At 41.2% G+C, this 24904-nt stretch overlaps 1 protein-coding gene across 1 annotated transcript in view; it reads left to right on the forward strand.

Annotated features, from left to right (window-relative positions):
• The window catches only part of LOC137625999 (mitochondrial-processing peptidase subunit alpha), a 656206-nt gene that overhangs the window by 555491 nt on the left and 75811 nt on the right, over positions 1 to 24904 (forward strand). The window contains exon 9 of the mRNA XM_068357083.1: positions 7484 to 7695. Coding sequence (XP_068213184.1) covers positions 7484 to 7695 — 212 coding nt within the window. The remainder of the gene's footprint in view (positions 1 to 7483; positions 7696 to 24904) is intronic.

Genomic DNA, 24904 nt, shown 5'->3' on the forward strand with positions numbered 1-24904 from the left:
ACACAGGCCTTCAGAATTTTGTTAAAAATGTTGTTAGAGAGGTCAACCTGGAAGGCATATAGAATAGGTCTTGTCAAGGCAGACTTACACGTTGATATTGTGTTGGCTGCTAAACCTTGACCATGGAGGTGGATGAAGAATGGTAAGCAGAAGTCTGTCGAGATCTTTTGTGGATTCTTCGCCTTGACAAAGAACACCCACTTCCTCCATGATGACTCATATTGTCTTCTGGTGGATTTGGACTTATATTCCTCTAGAAAGTCTATACTGTCTCTTGATATCCCGAAACATTTTCTCACTGCTCGGGAGAGAAAATCATGAGCTGCAGGTTCCAGGTTTTCTGTGATGAAGCGCCTCTAAAATGTCTATACTGTCTCTTGATATCCCGAAACGTTTTCTCACTGCTCGGGAGAGAAAATCATGAGCTGCAGGTTCCGGGTTTTCTGTGATGAAGCGCAGACAGTCGACTTCTGAACTCGCCGAGTCAAAACTGGATCCGGTAGCGGTAGAAACTTAAGCTGTAGTTCTAATGGCAGAGGGAACCATAGGCTGTTCGGCCACTTGTGAGCCACTACTGCCGCTTTCCCCTTGAAAGATCTCAGTTTGTCGAGGACCCTCACTAGAAGGTTGTGAGGAGGGAACAGGTAAATCCTGGACCATCTGTTCCAGTCAAGGGACATAGCGTCCACTGCTTCCGCTAAAGGATCCTCGTACGGGGACACGTATAGAGGTAACTTCTTCTTGTCTTTCATCGCAAAGAGGTCTATCTGCAGTTCCGGGACTTGACTCAAGATGAAAGAGAATAATCCTGCGTCTATGGACCATTCTGACTCTATCGGCGTGAGCCTGGATAGAGCGTCCGCCGTCACATTGCGGACTCCTTGAAGGTGAACTGCTGACAAGTGACAGCTCTTCTTCTCCGCTAGCCGGAAGATGGCCAACATCACTTGGTTGATTTGAGGTGACCTCGATCCTTGTCGATTCAGGCATCTCACTATCACCTCGCTGTCTAGCACCAATCTTATGTGGATCGAGTGGCGAGGGGAGACTTTCTTCATGTAAGAAGTACTGCCATGGCTTCCAGAAAGTTCTTGAATAGGTTGGACCAGGTTCCTTGTACCTTCTTCCGGTGAGAATGACCTCCCCATCCTTCCTTCGAGGCGTCTGTATGAATAGTCATAGAGGGGGGAGGTGGCTGAAGAAGCACCGATTTCTTCAGTTGTTTGCCTTTGGACCACGGCTTGAGAAGCGTTCGTAGACGAGTCGGTGTTGGTCTTATCAGATCTCTTCGCGCGTTTGATGCATATTTTCTCAAAACTCCGGTTGCATCCTTTAGCTGTGTTCTTAGCACTGGGTCTGTTACTGAGGCCAACTGGAGAGAGCCCAGCACTCTCTCCTGTTCGCGTCTTGATATCCTTTTGGATTCCAGAAGTCTCTTGACAGAACCTGCTATTTCTTTCCTCTTCTTTACAGGGATGGAAAATTGGTGTGACAGTAAGTCCCAGTGGATTCCCAGCCACTGAAACTTTTGAAATGGAGAAAGCCAAGGCTTTTTTCCGTTGATCTTGAAACCTAGATGTTCCAGGAACTGGATCACCTGTTGGGAAGCTTGCATGCATTCTGTCTTGGATGCTGCCCACACCAGCCAGTTGTCTAGGTAGGCCACTACTTGGATCCCCTTTAGGCGTAATTGTTGGAGAGCTGCGTTCGCAAGCTTCGTAAAGATTCTTGGGGCTATGTTTAGCCTGAATGGCATGGCTCTGAAGGCGTAGAGTCTTCGTTGTAACTTTGAATTCGAGGTAGGAGGAGAGGTGACGACTGATTGGAATGTGCCAATAAGCATCTGACAAGTCTATGGAGACGGTAAATGCCCGTTTGGGTAGTAAGGTCCTTATGTGTTGGAGAGTTAGCATCTTGAACTTGTAGTTCGCTATGAACTTGTTGAGTGGCAACAAGTCCAGAATGACTGAGTTTTTCTGAGTCCTTCTTTGGAACACAAAACAGCCTTCCTTGGAACTTGATGGACTTTACCCTTCGGATTACTCTTTTCTCCAAGAGTTCTCGGATGTATTCTTCCAGAATGGGGGTAGAGTGTTGGAAGAATTGTGGGAACGGAGGTGGAATGCTGTACCAGGTCCAACCCAGTCAATTCTTGATTAGGCTGTGGGCCCAGGGATCGAAGGTCCAACGATCCCGAAAAAGATGAAGTCTCCCTCCTACCGAAAGCGTTTCACTTCTGCTGCTGTTGACCTGAGGCCTTGCCTCCTTGACCGCGTCCTCCCCTGAACCCCCTTCCCCTTGAGGGGCGTCTAGACGAACCTCTGGCTGATCCTCTAGCTCTTGGACGAAAGGTCGTAGACTGCCTTTCGAATGCTGGGTTAAATGCCGGAGACTGCGTTGTCACGGCTTGGGGTACCAACTGGTACATGGTCGGGGTTTGTGCCACCATCTGGGGCACTGCGGTCATGGGAAGTTGCTGCTGTTGCTGTCTGTACGGTTTGGCTGGCCGAGAGGGTAGCCTAGGCTTCTTAGTCTTCCTTTTTGGTTGGGGACCTTCATCCGGGGAATACTTTCTTTTAAGAGATAGGCCCCACTTCTGGAGAAGGTTTCTATTTTCTGTGGCGGCCTTATCCACTACCTCTTTGACCACTTCGTTAGGGAAGAGGTCTTTACCCTAAATGCAAGAGGAGATTAGTTTCCTCGGTTCGTGCCTCACCGCAGCCGAGGCGAACACGAACTCCCTACAAGCTCTCCTAGCTTTGACGAAACTGTAGAGGTCCTTCGTCAGTGTGGCCAGATGGGTTTTGGCCACCACCATAAACATCTCTTGAGCTTGGGGTCACTTGCCATCGTCTCCAGAGTCGTTTGTAGAGACATTGAAGCGGCAAGTCTCTATTTTGTCTCTTGCTCCCCATGCAAGAGAAAATCGGACAGCTTCGGGAGGTCTTCACCGAACTGACGTCCGGCTATATCTGCCTCCAACTTCCCGACTGAGAAGGTAAGATGGACGTCCTTCCAGTCTTTCTGGTCCATGGGTAAGGCCAAGGACAGAGGTTTACACTCCTCCAAGGAAGGACATGGTTTACCTGCCTCGACCGCTTTCAAAACAGCCTTAAATCCCTTCTCCATAAAGGGGAAGGCTCTGGTAGGAGAGGCCACAAAGGAAGGATGCTTCTTACTCAAATCAGGTACCTTTGAGTTTGTGAAGCCCCTCTTCTTCAATGAGTTTAATAGTAAAGCTTGTGCTTTATTATGGTAAAAAACTATGACCTCCTTCGGCTCCGTCTCTTCCTTTGAGGCTGGCTCCTTCCTAAGACGGACACAGCAGTCTGGGTAAGACTCCTTGTTGGGCCAGAATTCCACTTCTTTGAAGGGAATTGAGCTCAACTTCTCCGAAATGACAATCTTTCCTGTTGTCATAGGCATGTGCTCGGCATACCTCCAAGGATTGGCATCCGAGCACAAAGGAAGGTCCTTCACGTTGAGCTTCTTCTGGGGCCCACGTGATGCTGCAAGTCTCTGCATCTCCAACTTCATTGCAGCTTCCTTTTCATCATTTTCTTCTGCATCTGCTGAATCATTTCAACGATGGAAGAAAGAGTCTTTCCCAGATCATCGGGGATAGCAGACGATGTTGAGGGAACAGGTTCAGGGGCCTGAACCAGAGTAACCGACCCCTCGTCGATTTCTTCCTCTTCAGTATCCGGAGCCTGGGTCAGCTCCTCTTCTTGGTCTTCTGCCAGAAGGTCCTTTTCGGTGTACTTAGACACCTCGGACATCCTATCGTCCAGTTGGATGTCTTGTAGGGCGTCCGAGACTTCAGAATCCACCGGAATCTGAACTAGAGGTATCTCCGCTTGAGGCTGGGGAATCACTGCATCCGCTGATGCCTTGGGGAAAAGGTAAGCCCTCATCTTCTCGCTTGGAAGATAGGGGCCAGAAGTATTCTTCTGGAAGCCCCTCACCCAGGTTCGAAGCTTTTCCCTTGCTGCGTCCCTTGACTCCGCCGACTTAGGGGCGTCAAACAACTCGGTAATCAGGTTAGTGCATATCGTACATACCTGCGGAGATCATCTTTGGAGGCTGCGCATGCTGCGTGCCTCCTGCACTACTCATGTCCACAGAAGTTCTTACTGCGGACGTTGCAGAACATGCTCCCGCACTTATTATTATTATTATTATTATTATTATTATTATTATTATTATTATTTATTATTATTATTTATTTTTATTATTATTACTATCCAAGCTACAACCCTAGTTGGAAAAGCAAGATGCTATAAGCCCAGGGGCTCCAACAGGGAAAAATAACCCAGTGAGGAAAGGAAATAAGGAAATGAATAAATGAAGAGAACAAATTAACAATAAATCGTTCTAAAAAAAGTAACGTCAAAACAGACATGTCATATATAAACTATAAACAACATCAAAAACAAATATGTCATAAATAAACTTTAAAAAGACTCACTTTGGATGATCCTCCTGTAAAGAGAAGAAATTCCATGAGTATTAAGTGAAAAACATATCACTGGATAACTAATGTTAAAATATATATATCTTAAAATAACTAAGCTAGAAAGGAAAGAAGGAAAGACACACACTTGTATTTCCTGCCCAGCCAATTGCTGTAACCTTCCAGATAATAAAATTTTTTGGTTAATCTTATTCTAGAATAACCATCAAGGTATTCCCAAAGGAAAATGTAGGTGTAGCTCACACCAATATAAATAATTTTAATATACTGGATAGTTAATAAAGAAAGAACTCACTTTCTTCATCTGTACGGTCTCACAAAAGGCTGTACAAAACAACACAAGAATGTTGGAAAAACTTAGTGTTATAATTTATTCTATACTATAGTTTTCTCCATGCAGTATATACTATACTGTAAAAATACTGGCTACTGTATATAATATAACATGCCGGCCGGCACGTACCTTAAAATAGTTCCAAGGTATACTACCTTTAGACTACTAGGTGGAAGATCGCTGGTTCAGATGTGTGTGCCGGTCGGCAACTATAAACGCTAGCACCCGGCTTCCGGCCGTATCTTATGGCGTGCTTCTGTTGCCAGCCGGCAATGGTATGCTACCTATGCCGGCCGGCAGCAAAAAGGAACCAGAGAACTTCCACCTGCCCGGCTGCCGGCCACTTAATCCGGCAGTCGGGCTAGGGTACAAACACTAGAAGAGAAACAGAATGGATGTAAGGATATAAGACGGCACTGCCTTACAGCCCTGCATCCAGAAAGAGTGAACATAAGTAAGGGGAGAATGTGAAATTCAGGCTTCCTTCTATCCAATGCCGCCTGGCGCTACTGACAGACATGGATGTGAGACCAAGGGAGGTCTGGGGAACACACTACAGAAGTTAGGCCTTTGCCAGCCGGCACGAACTTGCCGGCCGGCAAAGGACTGAGTCAGCTCCACATCTTAACCTATACTAGGTACCAATGTAGAACGACGGACAAGAGATGTAATGGCTAGGCCATTACTAAGGATAGGGGGGAAGGGGAGAAGAGGGTCCTACAAACTCTGCTTTAGTAAGAGATTACCCCACATCCAAGAAAGCTCATCCTAGCCTAGGGGCAATCATGGGAGGGAGGCTGGCAATACTTGCCATCTCCCTCAGTACTAAAACAAAGTTTGGTGTTGTTATCACAAGGGAAAGAAGATTCTTATCCTTCAAACCGAGAACAACAACACTGGACTAGTCTGCTAGATCACTAGAAGGAATCATCTCGTACAGAAACCTTCAGAAGTGGTCTAGGGAGGCTAAGCCTCCAATGTCTGGCCCTGGCCTAGCAAAGGAATCTCATTCTCTATGCTAGAAAGAAACAGACCCAGACTAAATACTCTGATGTCCTGCCCCCTCCTGAAGCCAGATTCTCTGGAAACAGGAAAGAACAGAAACACCCTAATATAGTTATATCCAAATGTTTATTCAGATAAACCATTAGGGTTAAGCCTAAGGCTTAAAACAGAGGGAAAAGGGATTGCGCTTAATCTCCGAGGAGAAAAGAGCAACCGGGGAGTGTGCGAAAGTATACTAAGGCTCCATAGGCTACTAGCCTAGGCGTGAAGAGAATCGGTTACCTAAATCACCGAAACTCTCGTATACAATCTTGGAAGAAAATATCAACAATATCTTATATGTATAAAACTGCCTATAGCTTCAATAAATTTTAAAACACTCGGAAATCTGTATATCATGCATGAAAGTACTAGGGCCAAACGCCTAGGCTACGGAGCCTAGCGTAGGCTAGGATCGATATTTCAATCACCGAAACAGAAATACTAACGGCATCATATAAAGCATTCCTATTGTAAAGCTAAATAGCTAGAATTATTAAAGCATAAGGGCCGGGAACGTCGCTCTGGCTAACTAAATGACTCTTGCATGGCGAGTGACAGCGTCCAGGACGCCTCCAGTAGGCAACAGCTCTTGTAACGTTAATATCGCTATCGATTTATTTAAAAAACACCAAGAGCTTACATTTATACATAATAAAGATAATACTCAACTTCCAGAGGCAGAAGAGGCTGGAGAAAACATCACAAGGTTGAAATAATCCAAGATTTACGAGAAAACAGAGGGAAAAACCGAGTTGTTGAGCTACGTAAAAAGGAATGCAGATGGCGCCGTCGGCGGCGCTATGTATACACTCGAAGCGAGATAGGAGAGGTGCCTTGTTAGCGGCTCTCCTTTCATTCTCGTTTTTCGTTTTCTTGCCACTTTGACCCCTCGAAGTGTTAATTCTATTCGGGGTGTAGATTACTATGTGGCGTGTCAAAAATACGTCCTATGATATTATGCGATATCCCTGGTTAAGTTTATTTAGGGATATTCGCTCCAGGAGTTAGAATTCTGTATAACTTAAGGTAAATTCTCTGGGAATATCACCGTAGTCAAATATACCCTAGGAAGCTACCCTAAAGGAACTTCCATCAGGACGACATGGCCTGAGCCCAAAAATGAAACTATAAGAGAAATTACTTGTGCCTCATGTTGATGAGATCATGATGACGGGTAAATGGAGATGGTTTGGGCATGCTCTTCGCACTCACTAATAGAGATTAGTTCACCAAACGTTCAGTTGGGCTCCACAAGGCACTAGAAAAGTTGGAAGACCCTGGCATACATGGCTGAGGACTGTAAAGCGCAAAGTAAAGGATGAATGGAGAAGTATTGAATTAAAAGCTCAAGAGAGACGACTGGCGAAATCTAACCGAGGGACTTTGCGTCAATAGGCGTAGGAGGAGATGATGATGATTGTTTAGCAGTGTGTTCCATTAGTTCCTCACAATTTATTTCAGCAAAGTAAAAGTAGGCACTACAGTACTACATTATATGATCAATACTTAATAAATTTAATTTGTCATATATTTCATATGTATTTATTGTATAGACTTGTGTGTTTAATAATTCAAATTTTTATACTTAAATTTTCTCCTGTTTTATTCTCTTATGTTTTGCTTTACAGGAAGAGGCAGACCTCTCAGATGTATCGTTAGGACCAAATCCATTGCCTGAATTGGCGCATCTTGTCATTGGTTTGGAATCGGTTGGACATCAGCACCAAGATTTTGTAACATGCTGTGTTTTGAATATGATGATGGGCGGTGGAGGTAGTTTTAGTGCTGGTGGACCTGGCAAAGGAATGTATACAAGACTATATACTAATGTTCTCAATAGGTAAGATATCTTTGTTTGAGATTATTACTGACTCATTGAAGGTTATTATTGCTCAAATAGATTATAATTCTTATACTGTTACTGCTAATCTTTGTGCTTCTTAGGCAGACGACATACTTAGTGATGAATCACTTAGGTAAAATGATTGTAGTGGTTTATTAATTATGGGTAAAACTTCCCTACTTGCAAAACTTTCCAATTGTGTTTATACACTGGCAAGCTCTCTTCTCTGGTCATTGTTGATGGTTATGCCTAGATCAACTATAGATATATAAATAATTATTTGGCTTCAGAGAAATTCCTCATATAGATATTGATAGACTTCATGCATCTAAGATTTATGTGTAATATTAACATCCCACTATATAGATAATCAGTTCTTCAACACTAGAATACCCAATATCTATTCCATTTTCCAGTCCCTGTATATGTATAAGTTTTGTATGAACCATGCCAGTTTAAACCTCTTCATTAATCAAAATTTACAGCCCTTGAATATATTTATGATACTGTAATTCAATGGCTACTGTGGGTGTGGTTCCCCCATACGATCTCTGAAAAACTGCGTAAATACAGCAATCTGCAATACATTTTTTCTAGTATTTTTATAATTTTTTTATTTTTGTCATCTTTATATATTTAAGCTTTTATACACCCTCCTAACACTTGCATACTTGTTAAACCCTTCTTTTTTTTTTCTATCTAAAACCTACTTTTACTGTAGACACATCATTACGTAAATGAAAAAATTAAAATCTGAACATTCGCCATTGAAGATATGTAAATTACATCCTTACAATGTCCTTGTTGCATGAAGTTGCCACCCTTTTCGTTGTCTTGTTTAATGAGACACACCATGGTCCTTACATTCTTTCGGTCACTCTTTATGTAGCAGATGGTAGATTCGTTGATGGTGTATTGGCATCCTATATCTGCTTAGCTTCTCTCTTACTAAAGTTGAACATGTCAAGGCATTTAATCTTCTCTGCTATATTAAGCATCTTCCTCTAACACTTAGGTTCACTACAAGAAACTTCAGAGGATGCAAAATTTTTAGCTAGCATTGTAGTGCAGTCAAAAAAGCAAAAAATATACCCCACAACACAAATACAGATGCAGAGAGATGTTGCATCTGTATGCGTAAAAGCAAAACTGAACAACATGGGGTGCAGAGTACTGCAGTTTGCTTGAGAGTAATCCTGTGGTCCAACTGCCAGTCAGCGGCCAAGATACTGATCATTGTGCTCTTGATTGGTTGTGTCTCCTCTACCAGCCAGTTGAGTGTCTTGTACAAAATCACATGGGCAAACTAGGCTATTCTCCTCATGCTTCCAAAGTTTCCCTTTCTATACAGATTCGCTTTTGTTTGTGTCACCTACGGCACACTACACAATTTTGTCATTTTTGTATACATTGCGCCTTCGCTACCAAACTGAATTTCTCTTATTTTTATATGATACTCTGATGTTCTGTACTTTTTTGGGCTCGAGCCATGTCGTCCTGATAGAAGTTCCCTTCGGCTGCTTCCTACTGTATAATATTTCTGCGAATGATATTACAAGAGATTTACCGTTAGGTATCATGCGGTTCCAACCCCCGGAACGACTATCCGTAGATATCGTGTATAATCAGGGACATATCCTATGATAACCATAGCTATCTGCAACCCCAATAGTCTTTACCCAGTCTAATCCACTAAGGGGAAGGATAAGTGAGGAGCCGTTACATATCCTATCACCTTTCGGTGCTCCCATACGTCTCTGGAGCTTCATTCCTTTGTTCGCAGCTTCACACTACTGTTGTATTGTTTGGTGTGCACTCTTTATCAGCTTATTTTGAAGTTTTTCTTTGTATGATGGCTTCCTCTTCTTCGTCTAAGTTGAGTATTGTACCTACCTCTCTTTGCAGTTTGGTTTAGTTGTAAATGTTTTTGATCCCTATGGGGAAAATTATTTAGTTTTTACGATTGAGGAAGCCTGAGCGCTTTGAGTTCAGCTACCCTCCAGATGCTAAAGCCATGATGAGGATGGGGGGCTTAAGGATTAGCAACTGGGCTCTAATGAACAGTGGGAACTACTTTCCCACTGGTGGACCCTCGGTGCCCAACTGTTAATCCAACTAAATCAGTCAGCCCTTTCTCTTTTCCTCTTGGTTATTTCTTTTATTCTCCCATCTCTTCCTTCTGGGCTCGATATTGTTGACGATTTTCGCTTGTTTGATTATGCTTTGGCTGCTTCTTTGGATTTGGCACAGTGTGGGATGGACGGCATTCCATCTCAACCTGTACCAATTTAGACGCCATCACCCTCTGGCAGACCCCATTGGGTGCAGACCAAGTCTGTTAAGAGTCGGGCTCCAGTGATCCGGTTGTAAGTCGCCCATATTTGCGGGTAATGGGTGACGCCAGGCATTGGAGTCGCCAGTGGGAGGGGCTAACCACCCCTACTGACCAGTGTTCGCCCACCTTAAGAGAGGCAGCCCCTCTCTTAATAGACTGGTCCCCGCTGAAGCCTCTTCTCTTGTTGGGCCACACGGGATAAGAGGACTGACATCCCCCGATGAGAGGTGGGTAACCCGGCTTGCTCTTTCAAAAAAATCAAACCCCTCTGTTGACGACCTGGAAAATACAAACATGGACCTCGGTACAGACAGCTCCAACTCGGGTTCCAATATTGTAACATTGGAACCTTACTCATGTCATATGAAGAATTATAAGAAAACACTAGCGAAGAAGAGAGAGAGAGAGAGAAATTATGACAGTACAAACAAATATAGAAAAGTAGAAGTATTACCTGGTCACTATGAAGTAGTGAATTATGAGAAATTTTTTATTTTGGAATTTGAAAATGCAAAACATAAACGTGTAAATGTTTTTAAAGCTAACAGGGAAATAGTCACTTTATATGGAGGGCAGCCAAAAATTCTACCCCAGGGAAATGGAAGTCTCTTGATAGAGACACTATCCCCATTACAATGTGGAAGGTTAAAAACTCTTACAACATTGGATAGTCATAGTGTAAAATGCGTTTCGCACCCTACTTTCAACCAGAGTAGAGGTGTGATATATGCTCCAGAATTGCAGGATATAGAGGAAAAAGTAATTGAGGATGAACTGAAAAGTCAAGGAGTAGTAAAAGTAGTCAGAATGAGAGAGAGAGTTCAACGTATTCCTCTTGCTACTTTGATTATAACTTTTGATCAATGTAGATTACCAAATGTTACAAAAGCTGGTTGGCTATCTTTGAAGGTGTAACCTTATATCCCTTCACCATTGCAATGTTATCATTGCCAAATGTATGGCCATTTAAGCCAGAAATGCAAGGAAAAACTAAAAAATAATCCGCTGTTTGTGCCAACTGTGGAAAAACTAGTCGTGGAGTATGCATAGAAAACCCTAATTGCATACATTGTGGGGAAGCACACCCAGCTACATCTAAAAGCTGCATTAAGTTTATTTTTGAAAAAGAAATTCAGGCCATTAGGACCATGGAAAGGGTTACTTTTAAAGAGGCTCGTAAAAGAGCTCTTGAAAAGCAGATAAGACCAGGGCAACCTTTTTCAATGGTTCTGAAGAAAAATTTGCCTAAACACACACAAAAATTATATCTCTACTTCTAAGATAAAGAAACAAATGAAATTAGTTAAAGAGGTGGAAAGTCCCATCGAAAATCTATGGCCAGAAATTGTAGAAAAATCGAAACAGATGCTTGAAAATCTGAAAGCCATTCAAAAGCTAACTACTTCGTTTATAAACAATAGTACAAACCTCTCTCAGGCCATATCCTTGCCCGATCTGATGGAGGTTCCACTTGAAACCAATTTACCTGGTGAACCTGTTGTGGGGAAGGTGCAAAAACCTGATAGATCACAACCTTTTAATTGCAAAAGAGAGAGACCCCCATCTCTCTCGCCTTCTACCATAAGAAATATTAAAGTCACGACTTCAAATAAATATATCTTGTCTTCTGATGTTTGTGATCAGCTAGGAGGTAAATTGAGCCAATGAGAAATTCAAGTTGAGGTCCACCATCCTCCTCAACAATTAGATCAAAAGGACTCAAAGAAAAAGAGGAACAGAAAACCCTCTATATCAAGATCCTTTCTAGAGATACCACCGGGAATTATTGTTTGATCAAATATTGCCAATGGGAAGACTTCATCTAAGGTGTCTCCCTCTTAATGAGAGAATGCCTCGATGAAGTCATAGAGCTTCAGAAAGGCATTTCATTCCCGTGCTGAAACTTTATGACAGGCAAGAGGGCTCTCGAACTTGGGGAAATTACTCCCCAAATTCCAATCTAAATTTCTCTCCCTTTCCTGTATTCCTTCTGCTAAATATTTCTTCGACCTTCTCCTAAGTTTATCAACTTTCTTTTGTCTTGCTGTCCTAACTCTATGAGTATTATTTCTCTTAAGTTATATATATATATATATATATATATATATATATATATATATATATATATATATATATATATATATATATATATATATATATATATATATATATATATATATATATATATATATATATATATATATATATATATATATATATATATATATATATATATATATATATATATATATATATATATATATATATATATATATATATATATATATATATATATATATATATATATATATATATATATATATATATATATATATATATATATATATATATATATATATATATATATATATATATATATATATATATATATATATATATATATATATATATATATATATATATATATATATATATATATATATATATATATATATATATATATATATATATATATATATATATATATATATATATATATATATATATATATATATATATATATATATATATATATATATATATATATATATATATATATATATATATATATATATATATATATATATATATATATATATATATATATATATATATATATATATATATATATATATATATATATATATATATATATATATATATATATATATATATATATATATATATATATATATATATATATATATATATATATATATATATATATATATATATATATATATATATATATATATATATATATATATATATATATATATATATATATATATATATATATATATATATATATATATATATATATATATATATATATATATATATATATATATATATATATATATATATATATATATATATATATATATATATATATATATATATATACACACACACACACACACACACACCTATACCACCATGATGTATTGAATCTAATATCTTTAACCGGCTTGGGGTGGCTGAGGAGTATATTTCACATCCGTAACTGATTTTGGAAAAAATCAAGGCCTTGTATAATTTCAAAATAGTATTGCGGTCTGCCCCCCATGATGTATGGGACAATACTTTTAAGATATTCAAACCCTTGAGACATTTAGCTTTTAACACTTTTAAGTGAGAAACCTATGTAAGCCTACAATCAAATATCAAACCTAAAAATTTAGCTTCACTTGCACATGGTATCCGTTGACCTTTAATAAATATATCCGGGTCTGGATGTACTCCCCAGATACGACAAAAATGGACAATTGTAGTTTTACTTGTCGAGAACTTAAATCCATTCATATCGGCCCACTGGATAATTTTGTCAATTGAGAGTTGTATTTTTCTCTCAACCATTCCCATTCTAGCTCCAGCAAATGATATTGAGAGATCATCCACAAATAATGTTGAGAGAACATCCTGGGGAATGACTGAGGATATCCCATTAATTGCTAGTGCAAAAAGGATTACACTCAGCACACTCCCCTGAGGAACTCCTTCTTCCTGACACCTACTCTCTGATAGAGCTTCCCCCACTCTCACTTGAAAAACTCTATTTGAAAGAAATGCCTGAATAAATATTGGCAGCTCTCCTCTCAATCCCAATTCATGAATTGTTTCAAGGATACCCTATCTCCAAGTGGTATCATATGCCTTTTCAGGGTCAAAAAAGACTGTCACATGGTGCTGTTTGGAAGCAAAGGCTTCACAAATAGAGGACTCAAGTCTTATCAACACATCAGTCGTTGAGTGCATTTTTCTGAATCCACATTGAGTCAGTGATAAAATACCCTTCTTTTCAAGATACCACATCAGTCTTGCATTGACCATCTTCTACATAATTTTAAATAAACAAGATGTCAATGCAATAGGTCAGTAGTTTGCTGCTAAAAACTTGTCCTTACCGGGTTTAAAAAAAACTAAAATAATGGCTATTTCCCAAACACTTGGATAACTATGATAATGCCATATTCTATTAATAATGCTTAAAATAAATAACTTTGTATTAAAATGTACATGTTTAATCATTGCATATGGAATTCCTTTGGGTCCAGGGGCTGTATCGTTACAAGTGGAAAGTGTCGAATCATATTCTCTTTCAGTGAAAGGAGAATTATATGACTCTTCCCTTCCTGTGGCAAAATTTAAAATCTTCTTTTCTTCAATGCTCCTATACTGGTGACCAGGAGCTGCTACACTCTTGCACGATATCATTTGTAAAATGGTCAGCCAGGGCATTGCTAACTTCATTTCCTTCAGTCACATACTGACCATTCACTTTCAACACTGGTGGCGGGTTTGGGGTGAATTGGTCTGCAATCTTTTTTACTTTCCTCCATACAGAAGATGGTGGTGTTCTACTATTAATGGAGGAAACAAAAGCCAACCAAGATTGGGTGCTCTACACTTTTTGTACGTTATCAAATGTTCATCAGTACGGCGTCTACGCAATCTAGTCAGAGATTTTCTGGTGGCTCTGTGCAAGGCTGTTAATTCTGAAGACCACCACGGGACTGGTCGTCTTTTGAATAGTTCTGTGGTTTTGGGAATCGAAATGATTCCTGCTGTATGGAGAGTTCCATTCAGTAGGTCTATGGCATCATCAATACTTTCAAACTGTTCTGCACTCCCTTCGATTTCACTTAGCTCACAAAATTTAGCCCAGTCTGCCTTGTCAAGATTCCATCGTGGCGATCTTTGTAAAGGCGGACCCTTGTTGGTGTTTATAATGATTGGTGCATGATCACTAGTATGCCAATCATCTAATGTCCTCCAATCAAAATCAAGAATGCAGTTAGAGCTTGCGATTGAAAGGTCAATGCATGACAAGGTACCTGTCTGAACATGGAAGTGCGTGGGCTCTCCTGTATTAAGGAGTCCCACATCCTCATTATCCACAATTGATGAGATAATATTGCCCCTTGTGTTGGCCAAAACATCACCCCATAAAGGATGTTTACCATTCATATCTCCTAGTAATAGAAAAGGTTGAGGGAGTTGAATGACCTTCTGCTAAATCATCATATAAAATATCATTTGGAGGTAAGTACAGAGAGCATATTGTATATTTTCTCCCTATATCAATTTGTACAACCACTGCCTGCAGGGTTGTACATATAGACGTAGGTAATTGGGGAACATCTCGACAAATGTACATGTGACTTTCGCCATGGCTCCCTGCTTGTTGATTATATGGTGTTCTATAACTAACATACTCTCGAGGACTAGGAGTGTTAGAATCAAGCATACTTTCCTGTAGACATACAATTATGGGGGAATGTTCATGAATTAGGAGCTTAAGTTCTTCATATTTCGCTCTCAAACCCTGACAGTTCCATTGCAAAATTGAGGAGAAAACTATGGATTATTTCGGGAAGACATCTTGGATGAGGTCTTCCCGTTAGCAGTTTTTAATCTAACATTATTACCTGTATGTTTCTTCAGAGGTGGTCTTGTTATGTTGGGTTTTACGTTTGTGTTTTTCTTTGTATCCTTTTGATCTATTTGTTGAGGTGGATGGTGGACCTCAACTTGAATTTTTTATTTATTCAGTTTATCTTCTGGTTCATTAGAAACATCAACAGACAAAACATCAAATTTATTTGATGTCATAACCTTAACGTTTCTAATGGAGGGTGGAGAGAGAGATGGAGGTCTTTCTTTTACGATTAATAGACGATGGGATTCGAGGTTTTTGCACCTTTCCTACTAGAGGTGCATCAGGTAAGTTAGTCTTAAGTGGAACCTCCATCAGATCAGGCAAGGACATGGCCTGAGAGAGGTTTGTATTATTTTTTGTAATGGGGGATGAAGGCTGTACAGCAATGGGCAATGACCTAGTGTTAATACACCATGGTAAAGCCTCAGGAGGTATTATGGTTACCTCGTTATTTGACATTTTATCAGATGGTATACCTTTTTTTTTAGCTATTGGCAGTACTAGGTTGGTTTGATTTTAATGCCTTAGCATATGTATTTGATTTATTTAACAGTCTTTTAGCATGGGTCACACTTATATGTTCTAAGTTCAATTTGTTGAGTGCAGCTTCCTCCAACTTATATAGCTCGCACCTCTTGTCTGTGAATTTATGATTCGAGCTGCAATTTAAACACCTGGCTCCAAGTGCACACACTCCATGCTAAGATTTGGAGCAAATACCACACATCTTCTCATTTTTGCAAACTTTAGACAGGTGCCCAAATTTAAAACAATTGAAGCATTGCAGTGGCTTCTGCTTGAAGGGTCTTACTTTGATCCTTTCGTTCTCAATAATAATATGAAAAGGTACATCAGCATCCTGGAACGTAAGGATTATCATTGATGTACCTGGGACTTTGTGAACTTTCCGTACATTTAGTGGACACATGGCCAGTATCTCCTCCTCTGTAAATTCATATAGATCTCTGTTAAAAACTACGCCCCTTCCATAGCTAAAATTTAGGTGGGGTTTGACATCTAACTTAAGGTCATCATTACTTATTTTCATATTGGACAATATTACAGACTGTGTACTGGATTTGGTATGGATAAGGAAACTATTTTTTCCAAAACGATATATATTGTCTGGTGCAATAGTTCCTACTTTTTTCTGAATCAATTTGCATATTTTAGAATAATTCCCTGTAACCCCCTTTGATTCAGTTATAAGCCAGTTTTGGATTTCTCTGTGAGGGCATAACTAAATCTGCGTCTTTCCAACCAATCGGCAGGCCTATACACATTCAAATCTTTTGGTACCTTATCGCAGATAGCAACCGCAACATTAAAGTTATTAATTTTAATATTTCAGTTACTTATTGCACTAAATGCTTCGTCCCCATGTTTCAGCTTCAAGTTTCATCCTTATTTCTTTTATGCATCCATAGCATTCAAATGCTTTACATAGGTCATCATATTTTGTCTCTATTGAATTTTGGGTAACATAAAGGATTCGAAGTTTCCTCGTGTTACCCAAATTACTTGATTTTGAAATATCAGTAGAATGGTCCTTTCCCGTTCCGAGGTCATCAACAGAACTTTCCCTTATCACATTATCAGAGGTCGTCAACAGTGCCGGGGGGAGTCAGCAAATCCAGGGGATGGGAAGTCAGTATTTGAAGGGTCCATAGTTAAGGGTGGCATTTTCTTTGTTTTATGTTGGTTTTGTTGGTTTACCTGCTTGAGAATTTTAAGAAAATATCATACATTGGAAAGGAAATTTGCATTCTCCACTATCGCCACAATGAGAGTATACTTCCCAGATGGTCCACTCCATACCCTACCCGAAGGATAGCATCAAAACAAATATAGAGGCACAGGTGTAAGCTAAACCCGCCTGTTAGGACTGAGACCAAGGATATATGGAATCATCCTTCCCATATCTGTAATGATGGGCTTCCGGCCAAAAGCCAAGAGTCCCACCTTAAGGATTGGATCCCCCTGGGTTCCAATGACCCAACCCTTGATAGTAGTTCCGCCAAAAAGGTCCAAACCATCTTTGGGACGGCTGAGATCATCCAATACTCTCAAATATAGCTTTGAATGCAAATACCTCCCAACCGTGATCCCTTCTCCCATTCATCTAAGCAGGCAGTAATAACGAATGTGGAAATATCCACGCCATTTAAATAAAATTGAAATAAAGATAAATAAATAAATGAACAATAAAATAAATATATATATATATATATATATATATATATATATATATATATATATATATATATATATATATATATATATATATATATATATATATATATATATATATATATATACAGTATACAGTGATACCTCGGTAGTCGAACGACTCTAAATTCGAACAAATTGGAGTTCGACCAAAAAATTCGAGTAATTTTTGCTGCGGTGTTCGAACAAAAGATCGGAACTCGAACAGCCGAACGCGTGGCCGAGTGAGATGAGCGGCCATCTCGGCTACTCTCGCTTGGTCGGGTAGCATCATTTCAAGAGAGAGCGTCAGTCTGACAACACGTGTTGAGAATTTATTGTGATTTAGTGCGTTTTATTATCTTCTTTTGCTGATAATAATGGGCCCCAAGAAAGTTAGTGATAAGGGGAAGGATAAGAGGAAAACAGTGAGAACAACGATCGAGTTGAAGAAGGAAATTATTGCGAAATACGAGAATGGTGTACGAGTGTCTGATCTAGCCTTACAGTATGGCATGGCGAAGTCGACCATTTCGACCTTTTTGAAAAATAAGGAAGTGATAAAGAAAGCTAATGTTGCATAGGGAGTGACAGCAATTAGTAAGCAAAGGCCACAAGTAATTGAGGAAATGGAAAAGTTGCTCCTTATATTTATTAAAGAAAAGCAGTTGGCCGGGGAAAGTATAAGTGAAGCTTTCATTTGCGAGAAAGCTCTTCATATTTATGAAGAATTGGTGAAGAAAAGTGACAGTACTAGTGAAAGTGATTCGTCATTTACTTTTAAAGCAAGCAGGGGCTGGTTCGAGAAATTCTGGAACAGAACTGGTATTCCCCGTGTGACTAGGCATGGGGAGGCAGCCAGTTCGGTTCAGGCGGCAGCTGAAAAATACGTTGGCGAATTCGACCGAGACATTAAGGAACAAAATTTGATCCCGCAGCAAGTCTTCAATTGCGATGAGACCGGGTTATTTTGGAAGAAAATACCGGCCAATACCTACATTACCAAGGACGAGACGAAGATGCCAGGTCACAAGCCAATGAAAGATAGACTGACGTTGCTGCTGTGCGCCAATGCTAGTGGCGATTGCAAGATTAAACCCTTGTTAGTGTACCACTCGGACAACCCCCGGGTCTTCAAAAGAAACAATATCTTGAAAAGTGCACTATCAGTTATGTGGCGCGCTAACACTAAATCTTGTGTCACAAGACAATTCTTTAGTGAGTGGATCAACGAAGCGTTTGCCCCCTAGGTTAAGGCATACCTGACTGAAAAGAACTTGCCATTGAACTGTCTTCTGGTGATGGACAATGCTCCTGCACACCCTCCAGGTCTAGAGGAAGACTTAAAAGAAGAGTACAGTTTTATCAAGATTAAATTCCTGCCCCCAATACTACTCCCATACTCCAGCCCATGGACCAACAGGTCATTTCAAACTTTAAAAAACTGTATACCAAGGCCCTTTTCCGAAAATGTTTTGAAGTAACTAGTTATACACAGTTGACCTTAAAGGAATTCTGGAAGGATCACTTCAGCATCCTCAACTGTGTGAACATGATTGACCAAGCTTGGCGTGGTGTAACCTATAGGACATTGAACTCTGCCTGGCGAAAGCTGTTGTTAAAACGTTTGAAGAGTTGACTCTGCAGGAAGGCTACAGTTCGCAGCAAGTTTTCAATTGCGACGAAACTGGGCTTTTCTGGAAGAAAATGCCTCGTCGGACGTTCATCACGGCGGAGGAGAAGAGGCTACCCGGACATAAGCCTATGAAGGACAGGCTTACCCTTGCTTTTTGCGCAAACACCAGTGTGGACTGCAAGATAAAGCCCCTGCTGGTGTACCATTCTGAAAATCCCCAAGCCTTCAAAGCCCACAAAGTCATCAAGGAGAACCTTCCTGTGATGTGGAGGGCGAATGATAAAGCCTGGGTAACGAGGCAACTTTTCATTGATTGGGTGAATGTCTGCTTCGGTCCGACTGTCCGAAAATATTTGGAAGAAAAGCGCCTCCCTATGAAATGTCTGCTGGTGTTGGACAATGCTCCAGCTCACCCTCCTGGCCTCGAGGAATATCTTAGGAATATCTTCTGGCCGAGTATTCCTTCATAAAGGTCCTGTATCTACCGCCTAACACCACCCCTCTCCTCCAGCCCATGGACCAGCAAGTTATTTCTAATTTCAAAAAATTGTACACGAAGCATCTCTTCCAGAGATGTTTCCAAATCACAGAAAGTACAAACCTCACTCTGCGTGAATTCTGGAAAGATCATTTTAATATTGTGATATGCCTCAAACTCATCGATCTCGCTTGGCAGGAAGTTTCGAGGCGTACCGTGAACTCATCTTGGAGGAAGCTGTGGCCTGGTGTTGTCTCTGCACGAGACTTCGAGGGGTTCGGGAAGCCTGGAGGCGAAGCCGAGATCGTTGACGATCCTGAACCCATCCAGCAGTCTGAGGTGGCTGACATCGTACATCTTGGTACGTCCATGGGGCTGAAAGTTAGCGCCGAGGATATAGATAAACTTATCGAGGAGCACCACGAGGAGTTGACGACGGACGACCTGAAGGAGTTGGAGACGATGCAAATGAGTGTTGTTCAAGAGCAGTTCTCTAGCGGTGATGAGGAGGATGTTACACCTTTGAAAATGTCAGACATTAAGGAAATTCTCGCCTGTTTCCATAAAATGGCAGATTACTTCGAAAAGGAACATCCAGAAAAAGTTTATACCAACCGTGCGCTTCAACACTGCAATGACGTTTGCCTAACGCATTTTAGAAATGTGTTGAAAAGTAGGCAGAAACAAGATTCCATGGATAGTTTCTTATTAAAGAGGCCACCAGTATTAGTAGGCCAAGACGAAGGTGAAAGTGAAGAAAAGAAACAGAAAAGAGGAAGTGATGAAGATTTAGAAGGTGAAAGTAAAGAAAAGAAACAGAAAAAAGAAAGTGATGAAGAAGTAGAAGAAATTTAGAAAATGTGAAAAACGTAAAGTTATAATAAAGCAAAAAAAAAAAAAATTCAATTTTAAGTTTTATGTTACCGTTAAGTGTTAAACTAATTTTTTCTTTCATTTTATAGTTATCCATATGTAATGTTAAGTGTTAATTATTTCTGCCATTTTTTTATTTCATAAAGTTTAAGTGTTAATGTGTTAAGTGTGTAAATTATTGTACGTAGTCTGTCACTTGTAACGTTTTCTGCCTTATGCCATCCTCCTCTGCCGCGACTTCGCTATCGGACATCGTCTCAATCAAAAGGTAATTTTCAATATTAATCTTACCCGATAATCATGTAGCTGTCAACTCTGTTGCCGACAGAAATCTACGGTCGGGATACGCCAGCGATCGCTATACAGGTGGGGGTGTACACAACAGCGCCATCTGTGGTCAGGTACTCCAGTACTTCTTGTCAACACCACCTCAATTTTTCCTCTGTCGTGCCTCCGGCTAGACCTACATGGATACGCTGTTGATTCTGGAGTTATTGTTCACGATTTGGTGATGTATTTGCTCTAGAGTTTAGCCTTCGCTATTCAGGAAGCTTTATCATTAGCTTAGCAAGTTTTTTGGAATTAATTTGATTTAATTTTGGTGACGAAGAGAGTATGAACTCTCTTTCACTTTTAAATGGCCGACCCTTCCCTTAGTCGGAAGTGTTGGTGTCGAAGAGAGTATAGACTCTCTTTCTTAATTTTGCTTAACAAAGTTATAGATTTATTTTATATCTCTCCGCCTTTTATAGGCCTCTTCGATTAACTTCCTTTTATTATAAACTTATTAAAATATGCGACCTTTCCTAATAGTAGGCGGTCTTTTCTTGGAACCGAAGTTAATTAACATTGAGCCCGTCATTTCGTTTTTACCTGTTAACTTTTTATGCTATTTTAATGTTTTTTGAAAGAATTTCTTTGATAGTCTCGTACTGTTTTCAAAGTTGAACTAACGTTTTGTTTTGTCTCTGCAGTTGTTGACGTTCAGAACGTTCAACTTGCGCTCTATCGTTACGATAGAGAGAGAGATTCACGGTTTCACGTTGCAGTAAGAGTAAACCGATTCTAGCGTTTTGTTCATTCTTTCTTAGCTTAAATGGTTTTAATTCTAATAAAGGAACTTTTTATTTGGGAAATCTTTCAGTTTTTTTTCCTTTAACAATAATATGTTTTAACGATATATATTATTGGGCTCATCTCTCAGGTTCTAAGTCAAAAGAGAGAGAGAGAGAGATAGAGACGGAGGGAGAGAGAGGAGGGTAAACGTTTCGTTCAAGCGGGTAACGTTGTTATCGTTTTTGCTCTTCTCCCTAGTCTCTTTAGGGGAAGAAGGTAAACGTTTCTAGAGTTTTATTCTTGTTCCCAGGCTTTTTGCGGTGAGAGATTTTAAACGTAGTTTATTTGATCTAGTGTTTAGTCTCTTTTCCAGCCACTGAATTATTTATCTTTCATTATGTTTTTCTGTTACATTGTAATACTGTTTTCGCGATTACTAACTTTTAATGAAGGATAGAATTGCGTGTTTCAGGTACAAACCACTTAAAGTTTCGAGTTCAGTGAAATAAGTGCAAACAGCAAATCAAAAGTGATAAAGTGATAAGCGCAAAGTGTTACAGTGTTGCGTTCGAGGGTTCGTCTGTTCGTGCCAGTTGTTCGCCTAGTCTGGGACCTCTTACAAGCTCCCAAGCCCAGGGGAGAAGTAACGTCGAAGGACTTATGGGTTCATCAGGCCTTGATCGACGAACAGACGTTTCCCTCCGTGGTTTCGGGTGTAACCAACTCACGTAGCCGACGTGATCACCCCACCCACACAAAGACGAGAGAGCCCATTTATTCCTCGTCTGCGGAAGAGGTTTCTCGCAGAAACCATGGACCAAATCTTGCAGCTTTTAAGTGCAAGTCGGTCCCTTCCGCGCAAGTCCAACTCCTAGGTGTAGCCATTAGCACTGGGTCAGTTCGGACTTGCTGCAGTACGACAACTGCACACCTCCCAGAGAGGCAAGGTGGTACCGCAACAGGCAGTAACTCCGTCTGTTGCCGCACCAGCTGTTTTAGACCCTCAGTCTCAACGGACAGTAGCTCCGTTTGTTGTTGTCTTTCATAGACCCTAGTGGTCTATGCTGCAGACAATGCAGTCTCAGCTTGCGATTTTGATGCAGGAGTTTCAGGCAGAGAAGGTTAGCACACCTCCTCCTGCGAGCGCTCCTCCACCTCTGCGCAGTCCACCCTGCCAGACGTAGGATGTTGAGGCTCCTCCTGCCTCCATGCGTGAGCTGCCGCATTGGGAGTTGCCAGGTACCAGCGCTATGCAGCAACCTCCTCTTACCTTGAGGCAGGAGCCTCTTGCTATGCGGCAACCTCCTCAACCCTTGAGGCAGGAGCCTCATGCGTTGAGGCAACCTCCTCCACCCATGAGGCAGGAGCCTCATGCGTTGCGGCAACCTCCTCCACCCATGAGGCAGCAGCCTCATGCTATGCCGCAACCTCCTCTACCCATGAGGCAGGAGCCTCATGCTATGCGGCATCCTCCTCAACCCATGAGGCAGGAGCCTCATGCTATGCGGCAACCTCCTCTACCCATGAGGCAGGAGCCTCATGCTATGCGGCATCCTCCTCAACCCATGAGGCAGGAGCCTCATGCTATGCGGCATCCTCCTCAACCCATGAGGCAGGAGCCTCATGCTATGAGGAGCCTCATGCTATGCGGCATCCTCCTCAAACCATGAGGCAGGAGCCTCATGCTATGCGGCAACCGCCTCAACCCATGAGGCAGGAGCCTCATACTATGCGGCATCCTCCTCAACGCATGCGGCATGAGCCTCATCCCTTGCAGCATGAGCCTCATCCCATGCAGCATGAGCCTCATACCATGCAGCATGAGCCTCATCCCATGCAGCATGAGCCTCATCCCATGCAGCATAAGCCGCACGCCATGCAACATGCTCTGCTTTCCTTACAGCATGCTCTACATACAGCATGCTCTGCATACAGCATGCTCTGCATACCTTACCGCATGCTCCTCAGTCACACATCTTTGGTGTTGCCAACTCACAAGACTGTCAAGCAGTTTCATTACGTTGCCTTCTGGTCTGCTGCTTTTGCACCAGTGAAACCCTCACTGAGAGAACTTAGCTTTTCTCGGATATGGTTCCTGTAGATGAGAAAGTGCTATTCTCCCTCCTTCTGATATTCCCTTGAGGACTCTGTCATTTGGAGAGGAGCCTTTAGCTGCTTAGCCTCCTATGGACTTTTTTTAAGCATAACATGCTTCCAGGGAGGGTAATGGTTCCACTTCAGTCGCTAACCCCGTCTGTTACCACACCTGCTCCCATAGACCTTGAGCTTTGTTGCAAGACATGCAGTCCAAGCTTAGTCCTTGTTAGAGGATTTTTTGTTTACGGAGTCAGTGTGTCACTGGGAAGACGTTCAACAACCAGCAGAAGTGACTTGTTGTGACGCAGTGCGGCAACCTCAGCAACCCGATAAGGAGTTGTCTGTACGACCCAGACAGTCTAGACAGCTTCGGGTTGTCGCTGTACTTCCTCGCTTCCCCATGGTTGACAGTTCACAGACTGTGCAGCAGTGCCATGATCTTGTGTCCGGCTCCGTCAGACGACTGGCTTTTAAGAGCTCCCACAAGTCGTCGCTGTCTGGAGATTCTCAGATGGACTATGGATCTGACCAAGGAACTGGGCCTCCTGGTCAATTTTGAGGAGTCCCAGCTCGTCCCATCCCAGACCATTGTCTACCTGGGTATGGATCTTCAGAGTCGAGCTTTTCGGGCTTTTCCGTCGGCCCCAAGGATCTACCAAGCCCTAGAATGCATCCAGAGCATGCTGAGAAGGAACCGATGCTCAGTCAGGTAGTGGATGAGTCTAACAGGGACACTTTCATCGCTGGCCCTGTTCATCGAGTTAGGGAGACGCCACCTCCGCCCCCTTCAGTATCATCTAGCTGCTCACTGGATAAAGGACATGACGCTAGAGACGGTCTCAGTTCCTGTTTCCGAAGAGAGGAGGTCTACTCTCACGTGGTGAAAGAACAGCTTTCTTCTCAAGGAAGTCTACCTTTGGCTGTTCAGAAACCCGACCGCCGTCTCTTCTCTGACGCATCAAACACGGGCTGGGGTGCGACTTTGGACGGACAGGAATGCTCGGGAACATGGAATCAGGAGCAAAGGACACTTCACATCAATTGCAAGGAGCTGTTGGCGGTTCATCTGGCCTTGATAAA

Source organism: Palaemon carinicauda, chromosome 33 (genome assembly GCF_036898095.1).
Source record: "Palaemon carinicauda isolate YSFRI2023 chromosome 33, ASM3689809v2, whole genome shotgun sequence".
Taxonomy (NCBI): domain Eukaryota; kingdom Metazoa; phylum Arthropoda; class Malacostraca; order Decapoda; family Palaemonidae; genus Palaemon; species Palaemon carinicauda.